General features: G+C 35.2%; 1 protein-coding gene and 1 long non-coding RNA gene across 2 annotated transcripts in view; both read left to right on the top strand.

The window, feature by feature from the left end:
• The window catches only part of LOC131806885 (uncharacterized), an 81,847-nt gene extending 71,443 nt beyond the window's left edge, over positions 1-10,404 (top strand). The window contains exon 3 of the long non-coding RNA XR_009344212.1: positions 10,273-10,404. This is a non-coding gene — a long non-coding RNA (uncharacterized LOC131806885). The remainder of the gene's footprint in view (positions 1-10,272) is intronic.
• Positions 10,405-17,036: 6,632 nt separating this feature from the next.
• The window catches only part of LOC131800423 (spectrin beta chain, non-erythrocytic 5-like), a 53,340-nt gene continuing 50,644 nt past the window's right edge, over positions 17,037-19,732 (top strand). The window contains 1 exon segment of the mRNA XM_059131725.1: positions 17,037-17,317. Within this exon segment, the coding sequence (XP_058987708.1) occupies positions 17,254-17,317 (64 nt within the window). The 5' untranslated portion in view covers positions 17,037-17,253.

The raw sequence follows: 19,732 nt of genomic DNA on the forward strand, positions 1-19,732 counted from the left end.
TTCACGTAACAACACTATATACCTCCATTGTTCAATTCTGTGCATATTCTGTTATTGAATGATAGTCAAATCTCTGCCCACAAACTTTAATTTTAAAAGAACACTTTATGTAGATAGAAAATAGGCAAACAATATTTACCTCTTTTTTATGACCAACATTTTATGATAATCACCAATAAATTGGGATTGTTCAGTAAATATTTCATTTTTTCTATTCATTTGTTGATGTCTATGCACATTTTGTTATTGAACTCAATTTTATATTTACGCGGTGTTTGTTACTTCAAAATTACAGCGCACACAAAAACACATCCTCACCGTCGAAAGTAACACACACACTCTCTCAATTTAAGCACACGTACACAAATGGCACACAATTTGACGATGACACGGTTCGATGTCATCGTTGACACCCTGCATTTATGGAGAACACCATGCAAATATTCGAGTCAGCCATGCCACGATCGAACCTTAGACAATGGCACACATGAATCAAAATTGGGGATGTTGTTGGTTGTCATTGCCTATCAAATACATAGCGCATGATTGAGTAGACAAAGTCAGTGTGTAGAAAAAAGCATAATTCATACAATTCGTCTTGTGCAGGCCTTTAGTATGTAGCGAAGTAACCTAAATAGTGAAGACAAGTTTCTCCTACTTCCACATTTTTCGAAATTTTCGGATTGAAATTACTTTAAATCCGTGGATTTTAGGTATACACTGTCTTCGGCTATATTACAGGTAACAATACGAGGTTTATTTTGGTTGGAAATTCAAACTTTTTTTCAAAATATGGTTCAAATATCCCTTAAAAATATTCCATAAATTTGTTTGCTATAAAATTCTACTATAAGCCGCAGAAGGCATCAAGAGTCTAAATCTTGTCTAAACGCCAGCATATTTTTTTTAAATATCAACTAGCCTTAAAGTTTTAGAATCCTAGAAACCAACAGTGAACTCAATGTCAAATTTCAGAATACCGGCTCTATCCCTTCATCCAACACCGAATTTTGAAACATTCAGTATTTCAATATCACATTTTGGAATTCCAGCTCTATCCTTTCATTCAATATCAAAATAAGTACTACATAATATTTTTCGCACCAGATATCCACGCCAGATACCAACAGACCCCTCAAAATTCAATGTTCCAGCTCTATGCATTCACTCAACTCCAAATTTAGTAACATTTAGTACTTAGTACCTTTCGTACAATTTTAATCCAAATCTCAAACATAGAAACCCAAAGAATGACATCTTGATCAAATTTCAAGATTCCAGCCCTATCTCTTCACCTAATACTGACTTTAGTACCATTTAATACATTTCGAATAATTGTAGTACGCATTTGCAAACATTGACCAGATCTCAATCCTATATACCAAAAGAAACCTCTATATCAACTTTTGAAATCCAAGCTCTGTCTTTTCTCCAATACCCAATTTAGTACCACTTTGTGCTTTTCGAACCATTATAGTACACATTTCCAAAATTACCTGCAAATCTCAACCATCTTAATCAAATTTCAGGATTCCAGCCATATTGCTTCGCCCAATACCAAATTTAGTACTTTTAGTACAAATATAGGGCGCATTTTAAGGTCAGCGCCGAATCACAAACACAGATACCATTAAAAATCGAAATATCAATTTTCAGAATTTTGTCTCTATCGCTTCCCCCAATACCCAATTCAGTACCATTCAGTACTTTTCGAACCATTTTGGTTCACATTTCCAAAATCACCTCCTTCTCTCAACCACAGACACCAACAGTTACAATCATGTCAAATTTCTGGATTCCAGTCTTATCCCTTCACCAAATGTCAAATTTTGTACTTTTCGTACAATTATAGTCCACATTTTCACAACCAGCTCCATATCTCATTTGCAGATTCCAACAGGGACCTCAATACCAAATTTGAGTATACCAAACCCATTCCTTCACTCAATATTAAAAATAGTACTATTTAGTACTTTTCGTACAATTATAATTCGCATTCGCAAAAACAGCACCAGATAAACCAATTATAGTTTTAGTACACATTTTCAAAATCACATCTTTCTCTCAACCACAAACACCAACAGTGACATCTATATCCAATATCAGGATTTCACCTTTATCCCTTCACCCAATATGAAGTTTAGTACTATTTAGTACTCGTCGGACAAATATAGAACACATTTCCAAACCACCACCAAATCTCCAACAAAAATACCATCAGTAATCTAAATATCAAATTTCAGAATTGTATCTCTATCCCTTCATCGAATACCCAATTTAGTATCATTCAGTACTTTTCGTGCAATTTTAGTACACATTTCCGAATATGGAGGTGATATGTCCAGGCTAAACATGAACAGCGGCCCGGTACAAAATTTCAGATTTCACGCACTCTCTGTTCACCAAATACCGAATTGTTCCAAATATAGTACTATTTAGTACTTCTTGTGCACTTGTAGTGCACGAAACCATCTCTTCATCACAAACATACCACCAACAGGGACCCCAATACAAAATTTCAAAAATTTCAGCTTCAATTATTCATTCTAAACCACACTCTTCCTTATTTAGTACCATTTAGTACAGTTCGAACACTTGGTACACATTTCCAAAACCACTTTCGTATATCCACCCTTAATACCTTTCAACCATGATTCTCATACCGAATTTCAAGCTTTTACCTCTATCCGTTCACATAATAGCAAATGGTACCATTTTTAAAGTCTTGTACCATTTTAGAACTTTTCGTAACCTAAAGTACGAATTTTCAAAAACTCTTTGGTACATATATCCTACACCCCATCAGTGTCTCCAATTGCAAATTTCAGAATTCTGGCTCATTCCGTTTGTCCAATACAAAATTTTTAGTGCACTTTAGTACTTTTCGTACAAATTTTTAAAAACCCAGGCCGTATAATTTTTCAAGATTCTAGCTTTAGTCGTTTCATCTGGGGATTGATTCTCAGTCAGTCAGTTATTTCACTTCTCTTTTTATACCTTCAGAGTATATATCATTTGATACGGCCAAAACGTGCCTCATCGAAATAACAGTTTTAGGCCCTAGGTCTCTTTGGACCAAATCCGTTTTCGGACATTTGGAGTCGATCTAGCGATGTCCGTCCGTCTCTCTGCTGGCTGGCCAAACTTGGTACATCGTAATATTATTATCAAACTTAGATCGAATTCGTATATGGGTAATATCGGTCCTTTTGGTACCTGTCACTCAAAAGATCGAAATTTTTAAAAATATTTTATTACACAGAAGGGGAAAAGATAATCCGATTTTACTCCATTTTTACAAATCTTGTCGGTCCAATCCATGAAGTATCTCTTCCACAAAGTGTCAACATTTTGAATAATTATAACTCTTATAAAATATGATTTAAGGGTCCAATTGTCTTCAACTTACAAACATCTAGATATTTTTATTAACCAAAGGTCTGGTGTGAAGATGGACTATATAAGTCCACTCCATCTGGTACCTCCCCCACAAAGGGTCAAAATGTTGAATGCCCATGAAGCTTATAAAACGTGAAATTAACACCCGACTTCATTAAGACTTGGCACAATATTTCTATTAACACAAGATCTGTTATAAAAATAGTATACATCGGACCATTATTTCTGGTACCTCCCCCACATAGGCTTAAAATTTTTGAAAAACAAACGCTCAAATAATGCGAAATAAGCATGTAATTATCTTCAAATTTCACACACACAAACATTTTTGCCAAAACTAGATCTGTTGTGAAGATGTTGTATATCTGCGAACCCCTTCTGGTACCACACCCACAAAGGGTCACAATTTTCAATATTTTTATGTGGTATAACTAACTTCTTTACAACTTGCTATATCTAAATATTTCTCTCGACCAGAATTTATGATTTCGCTTGAAGTAGGATATAAATGTTCAATTTCCTTGTAACTTGTAACCATACCGATATTTTTATCTGCATTAGATGGAGTATGAGAATGGAATACTGCGGTCGAATATATCTGGCAACTGACGCACATTTTAACATTTTCTAAAAATTATCACATATCTCATATAAAGTGAAGGATGTGGTCGATATTGTCCAAACTTGGCACGTCGCAATATTTATACTTAGGTCCTATACGATATGGACAATATTGGCCCTTTCCTTTGAAACCTACTCCATAGAGGGTCAATCGTTTGAATAATCATAACAGAAGTCAAAATATATTTAAATAATCGAACATCGATGTATACCTGTCGGCAACACCGACTGATACTTTTTAACTTGTTTTTATACCACAAGGTGGTTAGGGTATTAAGACTTCGTGCATTTGTTTGTAACATGCAAAAGGAAACGGGATAGAACCATAGTTCCTTTTGATGATCTGCATAGAATCCGCCTGTCCATGTATTTTTGTGAACAAAGTACAGTTCGCATTTATTACCCGATCCAGATGAAATTTTGCACAAATCATTTTTTTGGCCCAAGGACGAACCCTATTGAAATTGGAGATAATCGGTAAAAATTTAGATATAGCTCCCGTATGTATCTTCGTCCGATTTACCTGTTATTGTGCACCAAACGTGTAATATTAGTCCAAATAGTATGAAATTTTGCACATACAACCAAATTAGGCCTGAAAATAAGTATGCTAAATTTGATCGAAATCGGTTCAGATATAGCTATAGCTGCACTATATATTGTTCATCCGATTTGTTATTTTAACAACAACAATATTTGGGAAAATAAATAAATACAGCTCAGAAATACCTTTGCTAAATTTTATAGAGATCGGTTCGGATTTGGATATATCTCCCATATATAACTTCGTCCGATTTAACTTTTATTGTGCACCAAAGGTCTAATATTTGCCCAAATGGCATGACATTCGGCACTTACGACCGAATTGAATCTAGAAGCTAGTATGTCAAATTTGGTGAAGATCGGTTCAGATATAGCTATAGCTCTCATATATATTGTTCTTCCGATGTGTTATATTTGTTACACACAGCCGTAGTATGCACTACGTAACAACGATATTCACAGGAATATATGAAATACAGCTCAGAAATATCTTTGCCAAATTTTATCAAGATATGTTCGGATTTGGATATAGCTCCCAATAAAGTCCGAATTAAAAGGTACAAATGCTTCGGCATATTTAGTCTTTTGAACTTTAAATTATAATTATAATCAAAGCGTGTATGATTGAATTCTCCCATAAAAAATTGTAATTGTTATGTGGAGATCTAGTAAATTAGCAAAGTGGTGTAGGGTATCATAAAGTCGGCCCCAACTGACTTTAAGACTTTCTTTACTATTTTTTTTTATAGATTATGTATTGAAATATTGGAATTGTTGCGTTTCTTTCTACCGATATTAATGTTCCGTTTTCTCTAGGGTCCCCTTGAATTGTCGACTTTCCGTAATGCTTCACATCTTTGTCATTTGATGACGATTATTTTTTCTGACAGTTATCCATTCGCCTCCTATTCCTATCCCCCACCCCTGAAAAATTTGGTGTGAAAAGTCAATATTCACTTTTTATCAGATAAATATTTGCAATTTTTTATTTGTTGTTAGGCTATTTAAAAATATGTGAAATAATAGCTTTGTATGCATTTAAACTTTGTTCAGCTGATTCGTATCTGTTTGTCGTCAATTTTATGGTTTTGTGAAAAAATATCCAAATACTTTTTTGCCATAATTTGCCGGGGCAATTAAAAATGCAATAGTTTGAGGTGAGTGTTTTTTATTAACAAATAATTACGTGGAATAGGGGTGACACACTATCGTTCATATACGGACATTTGTTTAATAGTAATATATGACTATATATAAACCATGAATAATATTAACCAACTAATGACACATTTTAGTTTTAACGATGATGAGGTAATTTCTTACCTCTATTATTTTTAACTATCAATTTTATGATTTATTTGCATTTAATGAATTTTTAATATTTTATTCTTTTTTTGGCGGGTCTGTTGTTTAGGCCAGCAGAAAAGAATTCCTTCACACACACACAGTGACAACAACAACAACAAGTACCACAACGAGTTATGATTTTTATACATTTGTTTGTCTTGTGGAATGACATGTTTAGAATTTCAAATTTAGACCTCATTTATTTCTCTCCATCCAAAAAGTTACCTGAGAACTGTGTTTTCAACTCTGCCCAGAGAAGGTGCGCATGCGTGCCCGCGTGTGTTGTCTGTGTGGCCAAACCACCAATTCTAATCGACCACAAAATTTCTTGCGTTTTTATTGTATAATAAAATTTAAGAAAAAAAAAGAAAATATTTAAATAACAAATTAGAAAATTGACACGATGACAGTTATTGCAATGATATGTAAATGGGAGAAGTGATAAAAACAAGTTTTCGTTTATGGTTCTCTTCGATTCAAAGGGAGATGGAGTCAAAGGTTTCGCTTTGTGTGTTCCACTTTAGCTTTGTTGCTGCATCATTATTGATTAATAAACTATTTTTTACAAGCTCATAATTAATGAAGCAAACGTGTTGTTTTTTTGTTCTATTTATTGCTCCAATGGCTACTGAAACCTAATATTTTTCTTAAATTTTTTGTGGTTTTCGATAAAGGAACATAAAATAATTAAATTCTCATAAAAAAATATTTCAAAAAAAGAAAAAATATTCCAAGAGTTGACCAATGAATTTGTCTTCAAAATAAGTTAATGATTTTTTTTCTTTTTTTTTTTTGAGGAAGTCTCTTTTTTGGTGTAAGTCTCCCCCGGATTAACCCCCATTACACAGTGCAACACAAAAAATAATAACAGCAAAAATCCAGCAAATTATGAAAGCAGAGCTAAAACAAGTTAAAAAGTATCAGTCGGTTTGGCCGACAGATCCATACCATTAGCCAATATTCGATTATTTAAATATATTTTGACATCTGTTATGATTATTCACATTGTTGACCCTCCTTGGAGTAGGTTCCGAAGGAATAGGCGAATATTGTTTATTTCGTGTCGGACTTAAATAAATATGATATAAATATTGGGATGTGTCAGGATTGGACTATATTTGTTACTTCATTCACTTTACATGAGACATGTTATAATTTTTAGAAAATGGTAAAATGTGTGTAAGGTTCCCGATAGTCGATCGAAGTATTCCATAATAATTTTAGACCTAACAAAGTATATATATTCTTGATCAGCGTAAAATTCTAAGAAGACGTGGCTCTGTCCGTCCATTCGTTTGTTGTAATCACGCTAGTGTCATAACGAATAAAGATAGTATGCTAAAATTATGCACACATCAGTCTTTTGTCTGCAGGCAGGTCAAGTTTGAAGATGAGCTATATCGGTCCACGATATCGTATAGCCCCCAAATAACTGTACCTCCTGATATTCCGTATTTCGATTATTGTAGCCAGTCTTTTCAATGAAATTGCCGGAAAATCCACGAAGGGAGTTCCTTTTGAGTAATTTACCCCCTGGAAGAGTATTATCTGCATAGGCCCAAGATATAGTATATCCCCTATACAACGCCTCCATATAACGGTACCTCCCAATATTCGGTATTTTTATGATTTTAGCCACATTTTTCAATGGAATTGTCTGAAATTCTACACAAGTAGTTCTTTCTGAGTAGTTTGTGATTTGGAATAGAAATGTCTCTATATAGGTACGCCATATCACTGGAGTTGTTTCAAATTTTGGTATTTGAAGTTCGTAATAAATACTACAGCCTACGACAGAAAATTGTCTGTGCCGGTCCACGTGTTCGTATAGCCTGCATACAACGGTACCGCCCAATATTCGGTATATTGATGATTTTAGGGATATTATTCACTGTACTGGGTTGTCCATATTCGGCGGACCCATCTGGCAACGCCATAACTTTTGACAGAGATGTCACATCGCTTAATGACATACCGCGTTTGAAGCGTCAGTCCAAGCAGATTTTTACCATGAACCAATACACGCCACGTGAAATAGTTGAAATTTACATTCAACAGAAGAAGTCAATTGTGAAAACTCAACTTTTAAAAAAATGTGAGAAGTGCGCCTTCTAAGAACACCATTAAGCGTTTATACGAAAAATTTTCGACTGGTAAGGCTCTTTCTAATCCGAAGAGGCCATATAAAAATCGACCAAGGCGATCGGCCGAGAATATCGCTGCCGTACGAGCCAGTGTTGAGAGGTCCCCAAGAACATCCCAAAAACGCCGTTCTCAGCAGTTGGGCATGGCTCGGTCCACTTTACAACGGATTATTCGCCTTGATTTGCGTACAAAATTCAATTGACGCAAAGAATGTTGCCTGCGGACAAGCCTCGTCGATTGGAATGGGCCCAAAGGGTCATAGGTCCGTCGAATATGAGCAACCCTGTAGTTGTTTCAAATTTCGTATTTAGAGTTTGTAATGGGAACTACAGTCTATGACAGAAAATAGTCTAAGCTGGTCCTGGTCTTCGTAAAGGCCCCAGATATCAGTACCTTCCTATATTCGGTATTTTGACGATTTTAGATACAATATTCACCAAAATTTTTATGAAATTCCGTGTTTGAAACTCCTTATAGGTACTAAAGCCTGTAAGAGAAAATTGTCTATGGTCCAGATCTTCGTATAGCACCGATATAACTGTACCTCCATATATTCGGTATTTGGATGACTTTAGCTGCTTTATTGACTGGATTCTTTTTTCAAGTTTCGCTGCCTAAGCAGGTCCACGTCTTCGTATAGACCCTAATACAACGGCTATATTCGGTATTTTTAAGATTTTAACAGAATTTTTAACGGATTTTTTTTTTTTTATGAAAAATTTCCAAATTCGTTTCAAATAGTGGAGGGTATTCAAAGTTTGGCCGGGCTGAACGTACTGCTTTTATACCCTACACCACAAGGTGGTCAGGGTATTATGTCTTTTTGCATTTGTTTACAACAGTCAAAAGGTAACGAGATAGACCCATAGTTCCCTTTGATGATCTGATAAATTCACATTCTGAGTCGATTTATGCATGTCCGTCCGTCCGTCTGTCCATGTATTTTTGTAAACAAAGTACAGTTCGCATTTATTGTCCTATCCAGATGAAATTTTGCACAAATCATTTGTTTGTCCTAAGGACGAACCCTATTAAAATTGGAGATAATCGGTAAAAATTTAGATATAGCTCCCATATATATCTTCGTCCAATTTGCCTTTTATTGTGCACCAAACGTGTAATATTAGCCCAAATAGTATGGAATTTTGCACATACAACCAAATTAGGCCTGAAAATAAGTATACCAAATTTGATCGAAATCGGTTCAGATATAGCTATAGCTCCACTATACATTGTTCATCCGATTTGTTATTTTAGTCCTCCGCAGCCGTAATATGCACTCTGTAACAACAATATTTGGGGAAATATATATTAAATACAACTCAGAAATACATTTGCTAAATTTTATCGAGATCGGTTCAGATTTGGATATAGCTCCCATATATAACTTCGTCCGATTTACTTTTGGTTGTACACCTAACGTCTAGTATTTGCCCAAATGGGATGAAATTTGGCACTTACGACCGAATTGAGTCCAGATGCTAGTATGTTAAATTTGGTGAAGATCGGTTCAGATATAGCTATAGCTCCCATAAATACTCTTCATCCGATTTGTTATATTTGTTACCCACAGCTATAATATGCACTCCGTATGAAGATTTTCAGGGAAATATATCAAATACAGCTCAGAAATATCTTTGCCAAATTTTATCGAGATCGGTTCAGATTTGGATATAGCTCCCATATATATCTTTATCCGATTTCAAGTTAATTGTGCACCGAATGGGTAATACAAGTCCGAATTTAAAAGATACAAATGCTTCGGCATATTCAGTCCTTTGAACTTTAAATTATAATCATAGCGTGTATGAACTTTTAATTGTTATGCGGAGCTCTACTAAATTGGCAAAGTGGTGTAAGGTATCATAAATTCGGCCCTGCCCGACTTTAAGACTTTCTTTACTGGTTTTACTTGTTTTTTATGTAATAGTGATCTATTTATTTTTCTCCCTTAAATCGGTGAATATTGTGAACTTCACACAATATTGGTCTTACAGTGGTCTTAAAATGCCCTACATTTCGGCGTTTGGGTCATGTGTCAAAATCTCTACAAGCTCTAAATTATAGTGGTTAAGTTGGTAGTAACATAGTGAGCTTCGATATAATTCAAAACCATTTTTACGATACTTAACTAATGTATTGAAACTACATATTATTTTTCTAAAATCGAACTGTTTATAATAATTAATAATACTTATTTTTTTTTATTATTTTCAGGTAATTTTTCCAAAATATTCTGAAGCATGTTTTGTAAGTATTATTCTGTGAAAAATATTGTGATTTGACTCTCTTAGTATTTGCCAGCAAACATAGTTGTCTGTTGGACTTACTGGCCGACCTTATATAGACAATGCTTCCTATTATATTTTGAATAAATAACGAATATTTAGAAAATATCCAAAATTCTGCATGCATACTTTAGGGCTATGATGAAAAAATAATCAAGACTTGAATTGAATAAAACAAGAAGCAAAAAAAGCTTCTTCTTTTCTTATCATTTAGTCTTATCTTTGCTGTTCCGATAAGAAATTAATCGTTTTCTTGTTTATTTTTTTTTTCCTTTTCGAATTCATATTTTATGACAACCATGTAGAAGCTTTCGGTTGTGTACAAATATTTGATTAGACGAGGCAAAAAAATGGCTATAATGATGATCAAGATGTTTGTTTATTTGACATTTATAAAACAAAAAAGGGCCATTTATAATTGGATCGATGCATATGCATACATTTGTATGTGTATTTATCCTTAACTTAAAGTTTTTCGGAATTGTAAACAAATGAATATGAATGTTGGCAAAAATTAAAAAAATTCATTTTTTCATGTAAAAAAAATCGCTGATAAAAAGTGGGGCTTACGGAAGCTTTAAAAACAAAAAAGGAACTTTTTTGGTCCCTTTGGCAAAATATGGTTACAAACTCCCTTTAAATAGTAGCGTAGCAAGTCAAAGCATTCAACATTAATTATTTGCCATAAAATTCTACTATAGGTCCAGCAAAACTCTAGATTAATGCCAGGAATACAAAAATATGAAAAACACATTTTAGGGTTAAAGCTGTACCTCATGTCAGTTTATGCAAAAATTTTCCTAAAAAGCATGATTATAGAAGGATGACGTCAGAGATAAGAATATTCTTCATCGAATTTCACTAGAGTTTACAATGAAAAGAAATCTCCATTTCCATTATATATCAAAGAAATATTTGCCAGTAAAACGACAAAATATTTCCATTTGTTTATACCTTCGGCCGTATGGCTGCAGACGGTATATATCATTTGATACGGCCAAAACGTTTCAGGATATTTGGGGTCGATTTAGCAATGTCCGTCCGTATGTCTTTCTATCTGTTTTGCTGGCTGGTGCGCACGATAACTCTCGAAGGGAGTATCCGATTTGGTCCAAACTTGGTACATCATAATATTATTATCAAACTTAGATCGAGTTCGGAGATGGGCAATATCGATCCACTCCTTCTAGTACCTCCCACAAAAAAATTCTAAATTTTCCGAAAAATATTTACTGCACAGAAAGAGAGAGGACAATTCGATTCTTAATATTTACATCAGTGCTACGTCAGGTGAGAAAATGGACAACATCGGTCTACTCGATCAAGTACCTCCCGCAAATGATTATGAATAATTATAACTCTTATAAAATGTGATAAAAGAGTCCGATTTTCTTTAAATTGCACACATCGCAATATTTCTATCAATCCAAGTTCTGCTGTAAAGATGGGATATATCGGTCCACTCCTTCTGGTACCTACCCCACAAGAGGTCAACATTTTGAATATCCATGAAGCTTATGATATAAATATAACATTCGATTCCATTCAGACTTTGCACATTCCGATATTTCCATCACCACAAGATCTGTTATAAAGATGGTGGAGATCGAACCATTTCTTTTGGTACTTCAACCACAACGGGTCAAAGTTTTGAATCGCCAATACGATTATAAAATCCGAAATAGCCACACATCCCATTATTCCAACTTAAACAAGATCTGAAATGAAAGCGGAATATAACGCCCCACTCCTTCTGGCACCTCCCCCACAAAGGGTCAAAATTTTAAATATCCATGAAGCTCTTAAAACGCGAAATTAACATCCGATTCCATTCAGACTTGGTAGATCTCAATATTTCTTTCAACAAAAGATCTGTTATAAAGATGGTAGGGATTGGACCATTCCTTCGGGTACCTCCCCCACAAAGGATCAAAGTTTTGAATAACCAAAACTATACAAAAAATCCGAAATAAGTATCCGGTTTTCTTTATATTTCACACATCCCATTATTTTTACTAACACAAGATCTGCTGCGAAGATGAAATATATCGGTCCACTCCTTCTGCTACCTCCCCCACAAAGGGCCAAGTTTTAAATATCCATAGAGCTTTTAAAACGCGAAATTAACATCCTATTCCCTTCAGATTTTGTAGATCTCAATATTTTCTCTTATGAAGATGGTAGTGATCGGACCATTCCTTTGGGTACCTCCCCCACAAAGGATCAACGTTTCGAATAACCAAAACGATTTAAAAACCCCGAAATAAGCACCCTGTTCCCTTCATATTTCATATATCCCATTATTTCTACTAACACAAGATCTGCTGTGAAGATGGGGTACATCGGTACACTCCTTCTAATACAAATATTTGCATCAGTGGTAGGTCAAGTCCGAAAATGGTTAATATTGGTCTACTCCATCATGTCCTCCTCCGCGGAATTAACATCTGATTCCATTCAGACTTGGTATATCTCACTATTTCCATCCACAAAGTATCTGTTATAAATATGGTAGAGATCGGACCATTTCTTCTTGTATCTTCCTCACATAGGGTTCAACTCTCTTCAAATTTCACACATACCAACATTTTTGCTAACACATGATCTGAAGATGATATACATCTGCGAACCCCTTCTAGTAACTCACTCACAAAGGGTCACAATTGTCCAATACTTTTATCTGTCATAACATGCGAAACAAGTTGCTGTATCTTCTCTCAACCAGTAACCTAAGATGAATATGGAATTAATCGGAATTTTTAATTTCGCATAAATGTTCGATTTTCTTGTAATTTTGCCCATACCAATATTTTAATCTGTATTAAATGAAGTATGAAAATGCAATACTTCGGTCGACTATATCTGGAACCCCCCGCACATTTTAACATTTTCTAAAAATAATCACATATCTCATTTAAAGTGAAGGTAGTAGTCGAAGTAGTAAAAACCTAGCGTTTAGGTCCTATACGAAATTCACAATATTGGCTGATTCCTTCGGAACCTGCTCCGTAAAGGGTCAAAAATTTGAATAATCATAACAGAAGTCAAAATACATTTAAATAATCGAACATTGGCTGAGGGTATACATATGTCGGCAAATTCGACTGATACTTTTTAACTCGTTTTTTAATTATTTTATTTATTGCTACAGCCATGCCCCACAAAAGGCGTTTTCTTTCTAAAACAACAAAGAAATTTCAATATTTAAGGCATTATTCATTTATTTCTTGTTGGTTCGGTCTCCAGCGTGGACAAAAGTCAAGTGCACAAACAGTGGGTATGTGTGCGGCCCAGCATGGCTAGCAATAAACCATAGAAATTGAGAAGCTATACAAGAGCAAAATGCATCCATCATCTGCTAGCATCGATGAAAACAAACTCCAGTTCTCCAATTGGTCCGTTAGGTTATTTTTTTCTCTTTTTTCAAAAATAAACAATACCTTCTGCAGAAGTGGAAGAATTTACAGCAGAGATGGTCTAAAAATAGAGAGTGTCGAGTCGTCACTTTTCAATGGGCACACAAAACAAAACAGCCAATGAAATGCAGCTTGTCAGATAGCCAAACAGTCAGCCAGCCAGCCAGCCAGCCAGCCAGCCAGCCAGCCAGCCTGCTATCCAGGCAGTTACCCCAATAGATAGTCATTTAACACATGCTAATGAATCTAGCCGAGATGTAGAGACAAAGACGTACAATTTACAACAGATTTGCTGATGACAGAACACCATGGACTTGGAGCATCGCACGAAAAGGTCGCTGCACTTGCGCCGTGTAGGGAGGGAGGACTCACCGCTGGTCTTGTTGTGAGCGGCAACGCAATGGCATGGCATGTGTGTACTTTGTGTACAGTTGTAACTCGCCCATTTGCCAGGCTGTCCGTCCGTCCATCCGTCCATATGCTAAATTTAACACATTGCCTATGCATGTATGTGTGTGTGTGATGTAAACGATACAATAAAACAAAGATAGCGGTACTCTTGACGTTGGACTCCAATTTCAATTTATGGAAGATTCATTTCACATTTTCCCCCCAACCAGAAAGACACAACCTGCAGCCAGATGCATCAGAGATTTGTACTAGAACTTCAGAGAAATATTGTTATTTTTAAATTCCGAATTGTAAAACGTAAATAGAACGATTGTTTTATTTTGAAAAATTGTTACTCCTTCGATGGCAGCAAACATGTGGCGACCAGACAACAATTGTTTTTTTTTTCGGAACAATTGCTTCTAACCGGAACATTTCATCATTGTTAAAAAAACGGATGTTTACATAAAATGGGATTTTTCGAGGGAAAACATGGAATGCTTGTTATGGAACATTTGCTTGCTCTATATGGCAATTTTTATACCCTCAGTCATATGGCTATGGCTAGTATATATCATTTGATGTGGCCAAAACGTGTTTCATCGAAATAACGTTTTTAGACCCAAAGGGTCACAATTTTGAATATCCATGAAGCTCATAAAACTCAGGTAGTCAGATATCCCTTACAACTTGTTATATCTAAATATTTCTCTCAACCTGATATGGAATTAATAATTTCGCATAAAATTGGAGGTAAATGTTCGATTTTTATAACCTCAGCCATATGGCTAGAGAGGGTATATATATCATTTAATGTGGTTCAAACGTGCTTAGTCGAAATAACGGTTTTATATTCTAGATCTCTTTGCACCAAATCCGTTTCAGGACATTTGGAGTCGATCTAGCGCTGTCCGTCTGCCTGGTGCTCACGATAACTCTCGAAGGGAGTATCCAAGTTATTCCATACTTGCTACATCGTAATATTATTATCAAACTTAGATCGAGTTCGGAGATGGGCAATATCGGTCCACTCCTTCTAGTACCTCCCCACGAAATATCGAAATTTTTTTTTCTGCTCAGAAGGAGAGAAAGGATAATTCGATTTTTCTCCAACTTTGCAAATCTTAATATTTGCATCAGTGCTAGGTCAGATGCGAAAATGGACAATATCGGTCCACTCCATCAAGTACCTCACCCACAAAGCGTCCAAATTTTGAATATTTATAATTTTTATAAAATGTTTGTATTAATCCGAGGTCTGGTGTGAAGATGGAATATATCGGTCCACTCCTTCTGGTACCTCCCCCACAAAGGGTCACAATTTTGAATATCCATGAAGCTCATAAAACGTGAAATTAACATCCGATTTAATTCAGACTTGGAATATCTCATTATTACTTCGTAAAATCACTTTTTGAGACGATTTATGCATGTCAGTCCGTCCGTCCATGTATTGTTGTGAAAAAAATTCAGGTCGCGTTTATTATCCGATTGAGATGAAATTTTGCAAACAATGATTGATTGGTCCAAGAATGAACCCTATTCAAATTGGTAATAATCGGATCAGATTTAGATATAGCTCCCATATATCTTCAACCGATTTCGGGTAAATTGCGCACCTATTGGCTAATATAAGTCCAAATGAGCTGTATTTTGGTAAATTCCACCGAATTCAGTCTAGAAGCAAGTAAGTCAAATGTATAGAAAATCGGTTCAGATATAACTATAGCTCCCATATATATGTTTTATCCGTTTTGGGGTTTAGCGTCCCTCACAAGTGTAATATGCATTCCACAACAATGATCTTTGGCACCAAATATCAGATACAGCTCCGAAATAAGTGTATCAAATTTTGTCAAAATCGGTTCAGATTTGGATATAGGTCCCATATATATCCTCAACCGACTTCGGGTTAATTGTGCACCAAGTCCAAGTTTAAGTCCCTCACATTCGTAACATTCATTCGACAACAATGATATTCGGTATCAGTTATCAGATACAAGCCAGAAATGCATTTGCCAAATTTGATTAAGATCGGTTCAGATTTGGTTATAGGTCCCATATATATCCTCAAACGACCTCTGGTAAATTGTGCACCAAATGGCCAATATCAGTCCAAAGGGCCTGAATTTTGTCATATCCGACCGATATATGTTGAACGCAGAGCAAGAATGAAAATAAAATATTTTTTTTTTGAACTTGGTTTCACAAAAATTCCTACTTTTGCACGTAAAATTTCCGCCATAAAAATACATTCCTACATCCAATTTGATGATGCAGCCGGGTGGCTTCGTTAAATCAACCTGTTATCGGCCGATAAGATAAATAAAATGTTCCACATGATAAGGCAAAATAAATTGTTGTCGCTTTCGTTATCAAAATACAATTCTTTGCCTGATAAAATTCCATTTTGTTCTCTCATCCCTCCTCCATGCTCTCTCTCTCTCTCCATTGATTGCAATGAAGGGCCACAAAAACTTTACTCGTATTGCGAATATATTTTTTTTGAAAACAGACAATTTTCAATAATAAATATTTGCAGAGTTTCACATTTTGCTGGAAGGCCTATTGAATCCCCAAAGAAGCTTGAAACTCTGTGTTTGTATAGCTCTTCATATCTTGGCAGTGGCTTCACTCATGTTAGCATAGATAAGTTAAGGCCGTCCAACACAACCACCAAAAACTTGACGTACGTACCTACACTTGTTGGTCTGTATTCAAAATAAAATAAAAAAGCACAAGCAAACCAATTAGAACTTATTATCATCTCCTAGCCGATCCAACACAGCCCCCTTTGCCGAACAAACCCTTGTAGCCACCAACTCACCTGACTGCAAAAAAAAGCTTTAGTAGTTTTTTTTTTCTCCTTCGAAAAAAACGAGAAAATGTAACGATCGTCAGTGGCTAATCGGTAAACGGGCAGTTAAGATCGGAGAAAAGAAAATTTTGTTAAAACGCCTTCGAAACACATAAACGCACACACACACACGCACGCCCGCATTTAAACGAAAAGAAAACGAAGTGAAACTTACAAATGTCTTAAAAATTGCATAGAATATTTTCCAATATTCCATAAAAAAAAAAAAACTGAAAAACCGACAAAAATGCGTTCAAATTTCAGCAAACATGAATATCGCCGTTACATATCGTACGAGCGTCAATCATTGGGTATGTTTTTCCAATTTTCCATTTGGGAAAAGTTATTGCTTTGCCAGAGCAAAATAGAAAAAAAAAACTCTAAAAAATAAGATGGATATTTTATGAAAATGTCGAAAACTGCACAAAAAACTTCATGAAATCGTACTTACTTTGGCCTTCTGAAAATGCCCAGCCAGTTTGTTATGTCCTCCATGCAATGAAATAAAATCGAATTGAACATAACAATAAGTTAAAAAGTATCAGTCGGTTTTGCCGACAGATTTATACCCTTCGCCAATGTTCGACTATTTAAATATATTTTGACTTCTGCTATGATTATTCAAATTGTTGACCCTCTATTGTGTAGGTTCCGAAATAGGTCAGTATTGTCAATTTCATAGTTAAATTTAAATGTGACCCTTTGTGGGTGTGTGTTTGAAATTTGAAGACAGTTGGACGGTTTCTTTGAGTGTTTTCTTTTTCAAAATCATAAACCCTATGTGAGGAAGGTACCGATCTCTAACATCTTTATAAGAGATCTTGTGTTGATGGAAATAGTGAGATATGCCAAGTCTTGGTGGAGGAGGTACCAGATGGAGTAGGCCTATATATCCCATCAAATCTTGTGTTAGTAGAAAAAATGGGATGTGCGAAATATGAAGAGAACCGGATGCTTATTTTGAATTTTATAATCGTTTTGGTTATTCAAAACTTTGGCCCTTTGTGGGTGAGGTACCAGAAGAAATTGTCCGATCTCTACCATCTTTAGAAGAGACCTTGCGTTAGTGGAAATATTGACATGTACCAAATCTGAATGGAATCGAATGTCAATTTTGCGTTTTATGAGCTTCATTCATATTCAAAATTGTGAAATTTTGTGGGGGAGGTACTTCGATCTCTCACATCCTAACACCAGACGTTGGGTTAATAAAAATATTATTATGTGTGTAATTTGAAGACAATCGGACTTTTACATCACATTTTATAAGTTATAATTATTCAAAATGTCGACCCTTTGTGGGGGAGGTACTTGATCGAGTGGACTGATATGGTCCATTTTCTCACCTAACCTAGCACTGATGCAAATATTAGAATTATCAAAGTTGCAGCAAAATCGGATTATTCGTATCCTTCTGTGCAGTAAAATATTTTTTTTTTTTTTTTTTGAAAATTTCGACTTTTTGTGGAGGAGGTACCATAAGGAGTAAACCGATATTGCCCATCTGCGAACTCGATCTACGTTTGCTAATATTATTATGATGCGCCAAGTTTGCATCAAATCGGATACTTCAAATGATATGGCTGAGGGTATAAATAGTACCATTTAGTACTTTTCAAACAATTATAGTACACGATTGTAAAACCACGACCAAATACCAACTGAGTCCTCAGTTTCAAATTTCGGGATTCTTTTTACACAATTCCAAATTAAGTGCAATATAGTACTTTCGAATAACTATAGTACGCATTTCCCACCTCCAAATCTCAACCTCAGATACCATCAATAGTCTACCTTCAACCTAGACCAAATTTAGTACCATTTAGTACTCTTCGTACAATGGTTGTACAAATTTTCAAAACCACCTCCATATCTTAACCACAGAAACCAAGAGTGCGTATTTATTAAATTTCAGGATTTTAGCTCTATTCATCCACCCAATACTAAATTTAGTACTATTTAGTACTTTACGTATAATTATTGTTTTTGCAGAACCAGTACCATATCTCTACGCCAGATGCCAATAATTTATATCAAATTTAGTACCCCCAACTAGAGACACCAAGGATGACATCTTGATTAGGTTTCACGATTCCAACCCTATCCCTTCATCCAATACTGAATTTAGTACCTTTTAGTACTTTTCGTACAAATATAGGATGCATCTTAAATCCACCGACTAATCTCAAACACAGATACCATCCATAATCTTAATATCAAATTTCAGATTTGTATCTCTATCCCATCCCTCAATACCAAACCATTTAGTACTTTTGTACAAATATAGTGCACATTTCGAAACCAGCTCCATATGGACAGCAACCCAAATACCAAATTTCAGGTTTCAAGCACTATCTGTTCGACGCAATACCAAATTGTACAAAATATAGTACTATTTAGTACTTTCCGTACACTTATAGTGCACATTTTGAAAAGGTCCACAATACAAAACTTTGAAATTTCAGCTGTAGTACTATTTAGTACTTTTCGTACAATTATAGTACACATTTCCGAAATGTGTGTCGGGGCCACTTATGAACAGCGACCCTAATACCAAAATTTAGCTTTCAAAGCATTTTCTGCTCAACCAAAACCAAATTGTACCAAATATAGTACTGTAGTACACATTTCCAAAACCACTTCTTTATCACAAACCGACTAGGGACTCCAATACAAATTTTAAAAATTCGAGTTTCTTCCGTTCACCCAAAATGAAACTGTTCGCA

The sequence above is a fragment of the Musca domestica genome, unplaced genomic scaffold, assembly GCF_030504385.1.
Source record: "Musca domestica strain aabys unplaced genomic scaffold, Musca_domestica.polishedcontigs.V.1.1 9, whole genome shotgun sequence".
Classification (NCBI taxonomy): domain Eukaryota; kingdom Metazoa; phylum Arthropoda; class Insecta; order Diptera; family Muscidae; genus Musca; species Musca domestica.